The sequence below is a fragment of the Asparagus officinalis genome, chromosome 4, assembly GCF_001876935.1.
Source record: "Asparagus officinalis chromosome 4, Aspof.V1, whole genome shotgun sequence".
Taxonomy (NCBI): Eukaryota; Viridiplantae; Streptophyta; class Magnoliopsida; order Asparagales; family Asparagaceae; genus Asparagus; species Asparagus officinalis.
The window spans coordinates 140,163,548-140,179,484 of NC_033797.1; the positions used below are offsets into that span (position 1 = coordinate 140,163,548).

General features: G+C 35.4%; 2 protein-coding genes across 3 annotated transcripts; one reads left to right on the forward strand and one right to left on the reverse strand.

The window, feature by feature from the left end:
* On the reverse strand, positions 998-4,724 carry LOC109839393 (protein FAR1-RELATED SEQUENCE 5-like). The gene is made up of 5 exons (XM_020407818.1): positions 4,397-4,724; positions 2,790-3,669; positions 2,442-2,700; positions 1,803-2,363; positions 998-1,555 (listed from the first exon to the last, which is right to left on the reverse strand). Exons 1-5 carry the CDS (start codon positions 4,722-4,724, stop codon positions 998-1,000), a joined length of 2,586 nt encoding a protein of 861 aa, XP_020263407.1.
* On the forward strand, positions 6,288-15,412 carry LOC109839569 (ORM1-like protein 2). 2 transcript variants are annotated; one of them, XM_020408047.1, is made up of 3 exons: positions 6,288-6,653; positions 7,646-7,794; positions 13,428-14,028. In XM_020408047.1, the coding sequence occupies exons 1-3, from the start codon at positions 6,468-6,470 to the stop codon at positions 13,600-13,602; spliced, it is 510 nt and encodes a 169-aa protein (XP_020263636.1). In that variant the 5' UTR covers positions 6,288-6,467; the 3' UTR covers positions 13,603-14,028. The 2 variants fall into 2 exon arrangements, with proteins under 2 accessions (XP_020263636.1, XP_020263637.1); XM_020408048.1 differs by lacking the exon at positions 13,428-14,028 and adding an exon at positions 15,083-15,412 and having other exon boundaries at positions 6,298-6,653.

Genomic DNA, 15,937 nt, shown 5'->3' on the forward strand with positions numbered 1-15,937 from the left:
TGAAGTTTACAGTTATTGAGTACTATATAAGAATAGATTTGTCATAATTTCGATTTCAGCAGAGATTGGGAGATATAATCCAATTTTTTATGTAACATACAATAAAATAATCATACTTATTGTGGATTGTATGTATTTAATCTGGAATAACTGTTTGGCCATTATCTTAAGTTGAATCTACTCGATTCAAATGAGTGGATCGAGATTCACTGGGTGAATCTTCTCGATTTAGTTGAGTGAATCGCGATTCACTGGGTGAATCGACTCGATTCAGTTTTAAAACCCTCACTTTCCTAACTGAATCGAGTAGATTCACCCAGTGAATCGCTATTTGAGTAAATCTCAATCTCAATTCGAGTAGATTCACCCAGTGAATCGCTATTTGAGTAGATTCACTGGATTCACATGCTATATGAGTAAATCTCAATCAATTCAATTTAAAACCCTCACTTTCCTAACTGAATCGAGTAGATTCACCTAGTGAATCGCTATTTACATAACTGAATCAAGACGATTCACCCAGTGAATCGCTATTTACAAAATTGAATCGAGTCGAATCAACCAGTGAATCGCGATTCACTCAACTGAATCGCGTAGATTCACCCAGTGAATCTCGATCCACTCAACTGAATCGCGATTCACTCAACTGAATCGTGTAGATTCACCCAGTGAATATCGATCCACTCAACTGAATCGCGATTTACAAAACTGAATCGAGACGATTCATCCAGTGAATCGCGATTCACTAAACTGAATCGAGTAGATTCACCTAGTTTATCTCGATCCACTCAACTGAATCGAGTAGATTCAACTAGAGTGCATATCACACAACGTAACCATGTAATTAATAATCTAGTAAGTATATGTAGTTAATAATTACACAATTCAGAAATTTTAATAAGAAATGTATTTATAAACATGTGTTTGAAACAAAATATGTCGACTAAATTAAACATCACTTTGCTGTATTGTTTTCTTTAATGGGCATGTCCGTGCGTCATGGAAATCGATTTTTTTTGCACATATCGCAAAGCCTTGGCACCTTCTTCTTCCGTTGACTAATTGATTTCTCATAATCACCAACAATTCTCCGTCCACAACCCTTGTTTCTACCTTCAATGGGAAGTTTAACGATCACTTCCGCTGGTATTTTTGAGCCAACAAAAAACTCCATTACATCATTTTTGTTCTGTGTGTCAGATTTCAAACTAGATTCACGCAAACTGTGCTTCAACTCCTTCAACTTCCCTTCCAGGTAGTCAAGTCTCTCACCATCTAAACCTGCCAAACTCACACAGGATTGGAAATCATACCATATGTCATTCAACTTACGATTTGTAACTTCAATTGCATTACATTGTTCTGATATTTCCTTGAACTGCAATGAATGCCTCATTTCAGCACCTTTTGTCCATCGGTTCACAACAAGATGTCTTGGTATTTTTGTTACATCAGCTTGGTTAAGTGCAAAAAAACCATGCCTACATACTATACCCATTTTCTCAAACAGCCTACACGTACATTGAACGTCATTGTTCAAATAAGTGTGTTTCACCTAAAATTAAAAAAACAATGTATATTAGCACCGATTAAATAAAGAAAATGACAAGTCATTGTAATGGTCACTGAATCTCGATTCAGTGATGTGAATCGAGATTCACTTACTTGAATCGCGATTCACTTCATTGAATCGGGATTCACTACAATAAAAATAGATTAAATTTTTATTGTTTCAAAAAACGCTATTAAGTATTACCTCAAATATTTTTCCATGCCTCCTTTTGTCCATTATTAAGTTTTACCTCAAATATTTTTCCATGTCTCTTTTTGTCCTTTAAGGAAAAAATCTTCACACCATCTTCTTCTGATATACTGTTGATACTCATATCATAACAGGATGACATTATCTCTTTCTGTACCTCATAAAACATTGTTCGAGTGTACAACTCTGCTGCATCCCTCTCCAATAACAATGGCCCGTCCATTCTTGGCATCGACTTCGTTCCTTCATAGTTTAATCTTGCGTTTGTATGCCTTTGCTTCTCCATAGCACTCTCGTATCGGAGATAAAATTCTGTCAATGTGTCAGATCTACGGTTGAATTTGTCAAAAAAACTGTTCTCACTCTCTGATATTGATGTAGTACGCAATAAACCAGCCAATGGATCATCAGCATAATAGGCTGGAATCCATGACTCCCGAATGTTATACAGTTCACACAACCATTCATTACTTTCAAGCTTATATTCTTTCATAACATCTTTCCAACCTACTTCAAATGTTGCTGGATCTATATCTACACTCCAAATCAGTGCATTGATCTTCCTCTTGAAATCATCCATCTTCGAAATGCATTTTGCCAACTACAATATAAATATATAACGAAAGATTCAGTATTTATCTAATGAGGATTCATTATATTTGAATGCATGATTCATTACCTTTTGGTTAAATTTCTTCATTATGTGCCACATGCACAAGCGGTGACGTGCTTCTGTAAAGACAGTTGGTATAGCTTGCTTCATGGCAGGGCACTGATCTGTAACAATACACTTTGGCTCGCGAATCATGCATTTCATGAATACCTCAAAAATCCAGACATAGTTATCAATGTCCTCTTTAGCTATCAATCCTGCTGCAAATACAACACACTTCTTATAATTGTCGAGACCAGTAAATGGAACAAACTTCATGTTGTACCTATTGTATCACATACAAAAAATATAAGATTCACTATGATATATAATTACAATATTGAAAATAGTAAGAGATTAACTATAAAATCTTACTTGTTTGTGGAATATGTAGAGTCAAATGATATCACATCTCCAAATACATCGTAATTTCTTCGACCAATAACATCTGCCCAAAAAATGCGAGTTAATCGACCACCTTCATCGACTGCATAATCATAGAAAAATCCATCACTCATCTCCTTCTTAGCCGTGAACTTCTCGATGATCATTTGAGCATCTCGATCACCAATATAAAGCTTCACATCCCTACTCCAATTTTTAAACTCGGTACAAGTAGCACCAACATTAGAATAACTTCCACACAACTCTTTAGCAAAGTTATATGTTTTGTTAGGCCCCATGTTGGCTTTTGCTCCATCAAATACAAGTTTCTTATGTGCGAGACCGAGAACTCTATTTGACTTCAAAAATTGTTTCCCACTACCGGAGACCAAAGAATGAGAATGCTCTTCAACAAATGAGAGAACATTATATCCTTTCAAACCATCAAACTTAAATACGACCTTAGCTTTGCAACCACATCTACTAGATACAGTTCTCCTTCTCTTTTTCAAAATGCTACTAGACTCATCAATATCAACATCCATCTTTGATTCATTGCTGCCAGCTCTACTGCAAACAATGTGTTTAAGAAGAACTGTACCGTCCTCATGTTTCTTCTCCGTATGCCGTCTGATCTCAAACCCACTTTTACGTCCATACTCTCGGTAAAACTCTATACCATCCTCTAGTGAGCGAAAGCTTTGGTTTAGATAAGGTTTAACTTCAGCTTCAACCCGAGGTTTCCAATACATACCACCACCTGGTGATTCAAAAGGAATAGAGCTAACTTCGTCCATTCCATCTTCCCCAAAATCACTGTCCGATGCATTTATAACATGTGGTATGTAAATTTGTTCATTGCTGCCTACAACTGAAAATAAAACACCATCAATCATATGTGTTGATATACTGAATCTGGATTTACCGCTATCCATTTAGATCAAATGAAAACATCTTACAATATAAAAATTACTTGACTTATTCTAACAAGATCAAAGAAAATGGAAAAAATTTAAAACCCTCACTTTCCTAACTGAATCGAGTAGATTCACCCAGTGAATCGCTATTTACATAACTGAATCGAGACGATTCACCCAGTGAATCGCTATTTACAAAACTGAATCGAGTCGAATCAACGAGTGAATCGCGATTCACTCAACTGAATCGCGTAGATTCACCCAGTGAATCTCGATCCACTCGACTGAATCGCGATTCACTCAACTGAATCGTGTATATTCATCCAGTGAATATCGATCCACTCAACTGAATCGCGATTTACAAAACTGAATCGAGACGATTTATCCAGTGAATCGCGATTCACTAAACTGAATAGAGTAGATTCACCCAGTTTATCTCGATCCACTCAACTGAATCGAGATAAACTCAACTAGAGTGCATATTGCATAATCCAGACCACCAATATTTACCACTATCCATTTAGAACAAATGAAAAAATCTCGATTCAATGCATCAAATTCTCCATTTAAAACTCCATAAAATGTTTAAGAATGTAAGCTACAAGATAATAAGTCATATGACTAAGTTTTTAAATACTGAATCTAGTTCCATTACAATGAAAAAAACTAGACCATGCACACCTGAATTCAAGCTCTCCATTTCAATCTCCATAAAATGTTGAGCAATGTCCAGCTGCTGGACTTCGAACAAGAGAGCTGAAGAACGATGAATGAGAGCTACTGGACGTTTTCTCGATGAACGAGAGCTGAAGAACGATGAACGATGAACGAGAGCTGCTGGACGATTTCTGAACGAGAGCTGAAGATCTGAAGGACGATGAACGAGATAGCTGCTGGACAATTTCACGATTGAAAGCTGCTGGACGATAAACGAGAGCTGATATTCGTGACTGTTGGGTTGCCTGAGTCGTAAGATTGCATGGGGAAATGGAGAACTCAACAGAAGCATTAATTACCTCTCTTTGGGTGCTGTTTATTTTACCAGATTACCCTCACGCAGGTTTAATCTCAGCCATTGGATGAATCTAGATCCAATGGAGAGGAGAGGTTTTTAGTTTTTAGGATAGCGAGGTTTGTATTTGAACCTCTCCCTATATGTATATATATATAATAGAGAGAGAGAGAGAGAGAGAGAGAGAGAGAAAGAGAGAGAAATGAGTATGATTCGTACCAAACACAAGTTTTTGTGCTTGGTAGTGATGTGACATATTCCCCTCCACTCATTAAAATCGGAGCCCACATTTACATAGGTTGGTGAGTGGTTAGGAATTGGAATGAGTGGATGATAATAGAACATCTCACTACCAAACACAAAATTTATGTTTGGTACCAAGCATACCTATTTTCTTTGATATATATACTAATATATATATATATAACTATATCATATATATATATCATATCTATACTATATATATAATATATATACTATAGTATATATATTAAAGTTGCGCGCTATGTTACTGGTACTAAACACAAAAAGTTATGCCCTGGTAGTGCAGGTCGACTATCAATCTCCTCTAGCCCTCATTCAAATGGTGCATAATCCCCATGCCACTCTCAACCCATGTGAATATGGCTCCCCCATTTGATATGCAGCTGAAGGCGCCGATCCTATATCAACTCACTACCACAGCCCATACCCTATTCTCATATATATATATATATATATATATATATATATATAATATATATATACTATATTATATTATATATACTATATACTATATATATATATATAGAGCAGCAATAGAAGCAGAGAGCAGCACCGCAGAAATGATGGCGTGATGCTTCGCGTACCAAGCACCAAAGCTGGTTGTGCTGGTAGTGCAGGTGGAAATTTCCTCTCCACTCATTCTACAATGGTGCGGCCACCACCACTTCACATGGCCGTTGCCAGGAGTGCAATGAGCAATATGCAACCATTATACAATGAGTGGAGCGAGATTATTGCCTTACGCTCACTCTACTAAGCCACAACTTGTTTATGCTTCGGTACCAAGTATGCTCATGTTTTCTTCACTTATATAGTATATATACTATATATATATACTATACTATATATATATATATACTATAATAATATATATACTATATAGACCTATAGCTAAAGCACTCCGGGAATCAACTGAAGTTGCATATCCATCAAACTTCCTAAGCGCCACTCATTTATTAATATAAAAATATTTTTCATAACTTTATGCAATGATCCCTAGGCAATATGAGTGACTAAAAGTTGACGGTGCCGCACAACTTTTTCCATATACCACTTAAGTTTGACACAAGTTTGCTCTCTCTCTCTCTCTCTCTCTATCTATATATATTATATATATAATATATATATATAATATATACTACTATATATATGTTCTGCTTTTTTAATGAGGATATATAAATGTTTTTTTTTGGAAACAATAAAGCATCTACGTGCAATTTATGCCAAAAACCTAAAAACAAATTTGGAAACGATACCTTCCACCTAAAATACTCAATTAGATCAAATCCGCGAAGGAGAACAAGCGAAAAGTCTGACTTAGCGCGAGCCCTTGACCTATTCTTCTCTCTCCCTCTCTCCAGTTGAACAAATCGAACCTTCTCTCTTTCTTTCTTCATCCATTACTATAAATATTCACAAAAATAAAATAACTCACTTAATCTTGAGAGAGAGAGAGAGAGAGAGAGAGAGAGAATAATGGCTAAGTTGTATGAGACGATGGTAACGCCGCCAGATGTGAATAAAAACACAGAGTGGTTCATGTACCCTGGTGTTTGGACTACTTACATCCTCATCCTCTTCTTTGCTTGGCTCATTGTGCTCTCTCTTTTTCGATGCACACCTGGGATCGCTTGGACCATCGTCAATTTATGTCATTTTATCGTATGTTGATCTCTCTTTTCCCTTATTTTTTTTGGTATATTTGGGGGTTTTTTTGGTGCGTAATTGGGGAGGGGCGATGCCCAGATGAATTTTGATGGGTTTTACATTGATTTACTGATGGATGGAGGAGTTTTTCCATCTGGGTATTTGAGAGAATTGAAATTGTAGGTTTTGTTGTGATTTCTTTACCCTTTCCCCCCTCCTTTTTTTTGGGGGAAAATTGCACGTGGCCAGATGAAATTGATGGGTTTTTATTTTGATTGGTTTATGAAAGGAGGAAACTTTCCTTGTGGGTATTTGACAGAATTGAAGATGCTGGTTTAATTTGGATCCTGTGAGGAAAAAAAGATCAACTTTGGTTATTAACTGGGGGGCAATGTGCATGCCCTGATGAATTTGATGGGTTTCATTTTGTTTGATTGGTGAAAGGAATAATATTTTTATCTGGGTATTAGACAGAATTGAAATCGTTGGTTTAATTTGGATGAGAAAAGCACTATTTTTTTTAATCAACGTGGGAGTCTAGTGGCTTTTGACTTGTTTGCTTGAATATTTTGGTAATGATTTGAATTTGTGTGGATTGTTAGTGAAGTGTTGATTGTTTATCGGGGTTTCCCTAATTTGGCATAAAAAATTGAAAGTAAACTCTGCCTTGATCACCTTGCTCTTTTCGGAGGCAATGACCTTTTATTGGCTGCAATATGAGAATCTTATGATTTAACACTAATTCTTAGCTTTTGAATAATTGATCCATACAGTGTTGACATTGTTTTGTCTAGTGAAGTATTAGATTCTTGGCTCAATGTAGAGAAATTGGATAGATTTTTTTTTTTTTTTACTTTGTTACATTACATAGATGCATATATTTGATGAATACACCCGTTCAATTGTATTTCTCTCTTGAATTTGTTATTACTTTATACTCGATGCTCCTAGCTACATGGAGCATCTATTTTCTTTATTGCTTACAGATCGTTTCTCATTTATTCCAGATTACTTATCACTTTTTCCACTGGAAGAAAGGAACACCCTTTGCTGAAGATCAAGGGGTCTACAATACTCTAACATGGTGGGAACAAATTGATAATGGCAAGCAACTTACTCGTAATCGGAAATTCTTGACTGTTGCTCCCGTAGTCCTGTGAGTAAATTTTTTAATTGTCGCCTTACTTCTTAATATGATCGTATGTCTATTAAGAATCAGAATGAATCCCTAGATCAATGAGCAACAATGTTTTTGGAATGCTTTGACTCGTTTAATGATCGTTTCCTCTTATTAGCTGCCAATTTTATCACATTAAACACATTTATACCTTTTCTGATTCTTCTGAGGAGATACTTTCCCTTCATTATGAAAGAATTGCTAATTCCCGACACCTTGTATTTTTAAAATTTTAATTGCTGCATCATATCGTATCTGCATGCATATATGCAGTGTTCTAAAGGTCGGATATTGGGGTCATGTGGGATGGAAATAATTCAATGTTGAGTGGATGTCAGGGATTTTTAATAAATATCGGAACGTCGTATTGATAGTGTATATACCTATCATAGATGTCCTAAATGTAATCTAAACATAAAAACAATCAAACTATTTAAATAAGATATGTTTAGGAGCCAGAAAAACTTTCAACCACTAAGAAGAGGCGAAATAGACGCAAAGGGAGGTTAAGAAAGAGAAGGGGCTTACCAGTGACGACATGGAGTCGAGGTTCAAAAGACTCTTTACTCGAGAAGGGCAAGGCAAAGAATTGAGGCTTAATTGAGCTTTAATTCTCTCGTTTTGAGATCTACATAAAACGGGTTTAGGCTTGGTATTAGGGCTAGATTGAGCTTTAACCCAAACTCAAACTTAAACTAAATATAAGCATCCCATCATGGCCCATTATAGCTGATTTTTCGGTTCAATATAGTGCGTGATGTACCGGGGAAATCCCAGAACATTGGCTGATATATTGGAAAATCCCGATATGTCATGGATAATTTCCCAAATAACGATAAATAAAATGTAAATCCTTTCTCATTACAACAAGCCCTACAAAATGACATTTAAGCAGACATGTCAACATGTCGAACTTGTCAGCTATATTTTAAACACTACACATAAGATCTAGAAAGAAAATCAACCTTGAAACTGAACCATGATTAGTTTAACAGTTGTTGACTGTAAATCAAAATGATGAGTCCTCCAACTTGGTAATTTAATGATGAATTTATGTTTCCATCTTCATATGCAAAGGCTGAAAAGGCATGTCTCCTTGTTTTATTAAAAATATGACCTCCCTATTCCAATAACTTCCAACATACTTAAATCCTTCTTGTTCCAAATAATCTATCCTAGCACACTTTAATAAATTAACCTCATAGTGCTGATGCTGACGACCATAATCTTATTCTTTTTCTTTTATTTAAAACCTTTTATTTCTCCTAGTGCCTTTTCTTTTTTCCTTTCTTTGTGTGTGAGTGTGTTGATGGGTGGGAGGGTGTGTTGCGAGTGGGTGTGGGGGCAGGATGCAGTGATATTCAAGGGAAACTTTTGAGGTTCATTTTGGATCCATGTTATCTAGGTACGTTTATCATGAAGCCATGCCCGACATATCGCACGCCCATATCCATACCCAACACTTCTTGGACACTCTTTAAATATATGCATATATTTTTTATATGTGTACTCAATTATACAATACATGTTTTAATTCAAAACACTTTGTCATACACTTCTTGGACATATATCCTAAACTTCACATCCTCTTTTGAAACTTGTTGAATACGGGTCGAGTAAAGTATGATTTCAAAGAGTCATTCAAATATCTAGCCCATGTATTTTAATTGTGTCCCAATACCCTACCTTTTATAAATTGTTGTGTCTTGCACCAGCCCCATAATCGTGCCCATATTCGTATTCATGCAAATGGATGCTTTTGCTTAAGATCGTCATAGTTTATCTCCAAAAAAGAAAAAGAAAATAAAAAGGAAAAAAGAGGTTCTCTAACTTTCTTCTGATATATTCTTGATCAGAAAGGTAGGGTAAGACTTGCTTTTGCAAATGGCTTCTGATTTAAACAGTTTGCCAATTGTTTCTCGTGTTACACAATGTGGTATCGACAATAACACGTTTCCTTGATGCACATGGTACTGCATGTGCACTGCATAAACAGCTGCATGCAATTTTATTGTGTAAATTTAAATAAAATTATAGCAAATGCTAGAGTAATCCATAAAATATAAAGATTACATATACCTATGTTTTAAAATTTGAAGACCCCTTATAACACATGGAAATATCAAATTTTATGAGTGCTTATGGTTTATGCTTAACAAGAGATGGAAAGCTACATTGACAAACTAAATTAAATACCATACCTAACTTAATTTAAAATAGATAAAGAATAAAACCCAAATGCAAGAAAGTACAATATGAGCACGAGTAGTAAGTTTGAACTTTGAAGAACATGCTTTAATACAGTTTACAAACATCCATGACACTTAAAAAGTCCAGCATGATGGCAATATCAAATATCACTTACAAAATCTCTAATGAAATCAAACTACCAAGCAGTACATCTAATGAAAACAATTCAATATCAAATATCATCTAGTATGACCAACTATACGGCTGGATACACTCTGGTTTACAACACTTTTGAACCTAGGCAAGCTATGATTCATACACTTGGATATTTCATACAGCTCGAGCTTTTTAATACTAGGGCTAGAATCAGTGTGTGGCTTGTTGCGGCACGTTGTGGAGGGAAGTTTGGGACCTCTCGTACCTAACTGAGAAGTCAGTCCACAATTAGCTATTATTCCTAGACACTGTTATAAATAGCGGTAAATAGCCCCACATAGCGGTGCTATTAGCGTTAGTGGTCCCTTCCCGTTACGCTATCGCCTAATAGTGGTGACATATTACGGAATATACGTTTTTAGTTCGCAAAAACGGTCAATAGTGTACCATAACGGTAAATAGTGGGCGATTGCATGCGGAATTTGCTTTTTGACTACTATTTAAAAACGGTTTGAGGTTTATTTTTTTAAAATTAAACCCAACCCTTGACCATTGCATTCCATCGTCTCCTGTGATTTTCGACACACTCCCGCCACCTCTCATAGCCTCTGGCACCTACCTTAGTATTTTCTCTCACCTCCTTCACCGTGAGCTCCTCTTATGGCAATCCTATCACCACTCAGCTTTTCTTCTCGAAGACGACGACTCTTTGACTCCTCCAGTCGTCTTCAGTATTACGTGATGTTTACATATCTATTTCATGTTTAGGATCTCTTTAAATCATCAAATATGTACTTTTAATTTTTTTAGATTTTTCTTTAATTTTTTTAGTACTTATACATATCTAAATTAGACCGCTATTTGACTTTGTGCCTTTTATCGTTATTTTACCGCAATAGCCCCAAATAGTCTTAGGGATGCCTCACCGCTACGCGACGCTATCCGCTATCGATAACCTTGTTCCTAGATATATGTCTAAACTTCGCTACTAAATAGAGTGAGCAGTGGGCAACTCTGATACATTATCTTATTTAATGCTATTAGTGAAACAAAAGACAGATGTGATGGTGGATCCTGGATACAATTCAATGATGATGGTACTTAGGTGCTGAAGTTAGCCTAGAAAAATATTTTTGATGTAACAGAGAAAATGAGTTGCAATTCTTCGATTGCCATCAAAGAAGGCACTCGATATGTGCAATGTACATTACCTGTTACTTACCAATTTCTTGAAAAGATTCTGACTAGACAAACAATTGAAAATTATTAGATGCATCTTGTATGTAGTACACCAGCTTGTCTCTAGAAATAAATGGGCTTAAGAGTGATACCAGCAGATATACTGTGGTCAAACTGTTTGAGGCTAGTGACAGTATTAAGAATAGAACTTCGTAAACCTAGATTTGGACAATGCTTGGCATAGGAAGTTTTTGTTTTCAAGGAGTCCATTACCTTGCTATATTCATTTGAGTGGTATGAATAGGATTCAAATTAAATGCCTCCACACGTGAGCAAGATTATTATATGTTGAGCTTCGGAGTTCGGAATGAAAGGTACACAATTTTAATTTGACATCACATTCCTTGCTTCTTTTTGGGCAATTTTCACTTTAATACCCCAAAGTTTCATCAGTTATTTTTTACTTCAATGGCCTAAATTTAAATTTGCTCGAAAGGTACCCTAAATCTGTAAGAAGCAATTAATATTGTTAAGTTAAAAAGGAGGACGTGAATGACATTTCTATTCATTTAATATTTTGAGAAATATTCCTCCCTTTCACCTGGAGGTTTTTAGTAGATTTAAATTTCTTTATGTGTTTGGATTTGGTGAAGAAATCAGTTGAAGAAGAAGATATGAATGTGTTCTCTCTTAAATAGAAGGAAGAAGAGGATTGGAGTTGGTATTTAATTTTTTAAAATAATGACAAAATGCTCAAAAAACAATCCTGTGATCTTGTTATACTCTCTAACTTTCTTAATATACACCTCTAGTACTCTCTCCCAAGCTGAAGCATATAATTATGGTCAGCTTGTTACATAAGAGTGATTTTTTCTTGAAAATATCATCAATCTTGACAATATTCATGGTTTTGATGAAGTAGTTACTTTCCTTTCAATCCTCAACAGCTTTACGAGCAACAATACCAGTTCAAATTTTAGCAGAATAAACTGGTTAATCGGAAATAGCCATTAGTGATTCCAAATCAGAAGACCACAAATATCCTTGGTCACAGATATAGAGAGACAATAGAGTCATGATCATAGAGATAAGATATAAGGCCTTAGACATGGGGACAAGAAGTAGGGTCTCAGGTATTACGCACAATATAGACTTGAAGATAGGCTAATAAGAAAAAGACTGAAATAGAAGTAGATCAACCTTAGTAAATTAAAAAAAAAAAAAAACTGATCAAACCATATGTGGGATCTTGATCAATTTTTTTCCCTTTTTCTTTTTTCCCCTTCTTTTCTCTTTTTTTCCTTTTCTTTTTCCTCTTTTCGTTCAATTTTCATTTTCTTGTTTCTTTATTCCTTTTTCTTTCTTGGAAATACACTATAATCAACCTTGTACATAAAATTTTTGAAGGAGAGGATACTTCGAGTCACATAATTACAAAACCATAAATAAGCTTTTTGCATTTTAAAGCAAAAGGGTAAATAGTAGGAAATAACAAATAGTGACAACCATTGTCCACTCCAAGGGTAGTTTAATTGTTGAAGATGCTTCTTTATATTCAGTCCTTCCCTAGGGCTTTAGACAGAGGCACATGTTTTAGCCATAAGCTTCTTGAGGAAAAAAACAAGTCGATGGACGTGATGAAATCAAGCAGGATTGACGACAGGTAGTTTTTCCACCCTTCCAAAGTCGATGATTTTAGACATAGTTTTTTTTTCTTCTTCCAAAATCGATGATTTGGGGGGTTAGTTTACCGAGATTTGGGGGCTAATTTTGCAAATATCTATATATACAAATAACCCCTTTTTATATTTAGTCAAGTATCAATTGATGTGCTTTTTCTTAAAAGCCATTTATTCTTTTACTTGTCAATTCCAAACGCTAAAAGAGTAACTTGTATTCTAATGGCTATTCACTTAGTGAACTAATCCTTCCAAAGTTGTTACCCATTTGAAGGCTCACCACAACTGCTAATGGTTGGCTATTTAACTGATTCAGTTTGTAGACATTATTGGTTTTATTTATGTATGACCTTAATCAAATACAGTGAAGTTCTAAGACAATGAGTTAATTACTGCTAAATATGTCAGGTTCTATTTGGATTTAACCCCATCTGATGTCCCAATTCTGGAAAGTTTCCTTCCCATCATTATGTGGAAGACAAAGAGAAGGCAGCAGTTGATCGTCTCCAAGAAGTCCTTTTATCTATTCTGTTCTCATGAATTTCCTAGTTTGTTCTGTGCTGATTTCAAAGGTTTTTGGTAGATTTTAGTGAATCTGTTTCTGTTTCTTAAGTTCTGTCAGCTGCAGACTGAAACTAATTTGAGCAACCAAGGAACAGCTTCAAAATTGTCCTCTGGTGAGAGAGTTCAGAATGTAGTACAGAATTAGACAAATTGCTACTGGGAGTTGCTTTGAAGGTGAAAAAGATTGTTTAATCTCCAAGTGAAGAAAATAAAAGCTCACAATATAACCACCCATTGTCGTTTGTTTCAATGTCCTTAGAGGGGAGATCATAGATTAGATTAGTGAGATGATGATGTCGGAACTAACACTGAAGATACTACTATTTGCTTGCTCTGCCTTTAAATATTAGAAGCATAATCATTTTCAGTTTCTTTTTTTTTCCGATTCTGAACCTAAGCTGTTAAACTTCTTTTTAAAAGACATTAAACATAGGATACGATCTAAATTTCTCTGTGCATTAAATAAATTATCTTAGTCAAATAACCAATTTTTTGAGAACATTTATGAGCCATGAATGGCCAAAGTGATCTGTGGATATAAATCCAAGGATTTCTGTGCACCGTAAAATGGTTCATTGACGTAGATATCAGTATCTGCAGCTGTTAATTTTAAGATTTGTTGTTTTATCAGATGCTGGACTGATTAGTTCATCTTTTATTCATCAGGAAATGAAAAATTCACTGTTACACAGTTTGATATATAAAAACTATTTCTTATTGCATGATGGTTGTATCATTAGGATTAGGATATGAATAGCTTACTACTTTCGAGTTGCGGATACATAAAAAACCTACTCTTTGGATGTCTAGCACATCTAAAACATGTTTTATCCTAAAATTTTTAGTTTCAGATTTAAAAGTAGTTTATACTATGAATTAATTAAATTTGTTAAAGTTATATACAACAACAGAAGTTTATCCCAATTTTTTGGAGTCGGCTACATAAATCCTATGTTTTCATTCACTTCTGTTTAGGGTATCTCCTCTGTTGTAATTAATTATTAATTATCCTTTTTAATTGCCGCCAACTAAATTCATTTAGGCCTATCTCTAGTCCTTTCCACATTAACCATAATTTTATTACTTACTAGTGCATTTAGCGGTCTCGTTTGCACATGACCAAACAGTCTTCTGCTGATTCTCTTTTATTTTGTCATTAATAGGAGAGCATAGGAGCAAACTCTGACATCCTATGAATACGCTCATTTCTTATCTTATCTATTAGTAGTGTCCATCCACAAGTCCATAACGTTCTCATTTTTGCCACAATCATTTTTTGCACATTGCTTTTCTTAATTGCCCAACTTTCTTATCCATGAAATATTGTCGGGTTTTATAACTGTCTCATATGATTTTCCCTTCACTTTCATAGCTTGTGAAAGTTAGATATTCAAGAGCAATTATTATGTCCGATAACATGACACAATACTTATTTTTCCCTTGTGTTCAATTCTGACCAATAGGTTTAATAGTTTTCGTCTTGCCTTCCTCTTTTGCAGATACTTGATAGCTTCACACACAACTGATTACCAACATCCTATGCTTTTCCTCAATACTGTCGCGGTGATCATATTGGTTGTCGCTAAGTTCCCAAACATGCACAAAGTCCGACTCTTTGGAATCAATTCCGGTCAATAATAAGCTTGTGTAATGTTGCAGATATCATCTTTGGTATCTTTTTAATTTATGTAGAGTTAATGCGTAACGAACTTAAAGAAACGTTATTGTGCTGCTTTCTGGGGAAAGAATGTCAGTAGAGTGTGTCCTTCATGTATCCATCTGTTTTGTTAAAAGGATTTTTCGTGTGTTTATTTTAGCTTTATATTTAACCCCTCTCTGTTTGGCATACTGTTGCTCTTGGTCTTTATTCCGCAGGGCATACTTTTTGTGATTTTGTTATTTTTACTATAGAAAGAAAAATAATGTTAGGGGCACACCCCCTAACACACCACCAACCACACCCCCCTCTCCCATCGTTACAGTAAACCGGGCTCCATACGGGATTTTAAAATTTTTAAAATCCCATGTGGGGTCTGGTTTACTGTAGCGATGGGAGAGGGGGGTGTGTGGTTGGTGGTGTGGTAGGGGGGGTGCCCCTTGGTTTACTGTAGCGATGGGAGAGGGGGGTGTGTGGTTGGTGGTGTGGTAGGGGGTGTGCCCCTAACACCACTCTAGAAAGAAATAAGTACCAACATTAAAGTTCCTGTCCAAGAGAATATGAACAAATTTCAGTGTAATAGCATAGATTCCTTTTTTTTATTTTTTTTATTTAAAGAACTTAACATGCAATTGAATGTAAGGCTGTGGTAGCCATATTGAAACTTTTTTTTAACCCTATGGATCACTTGTGGCAG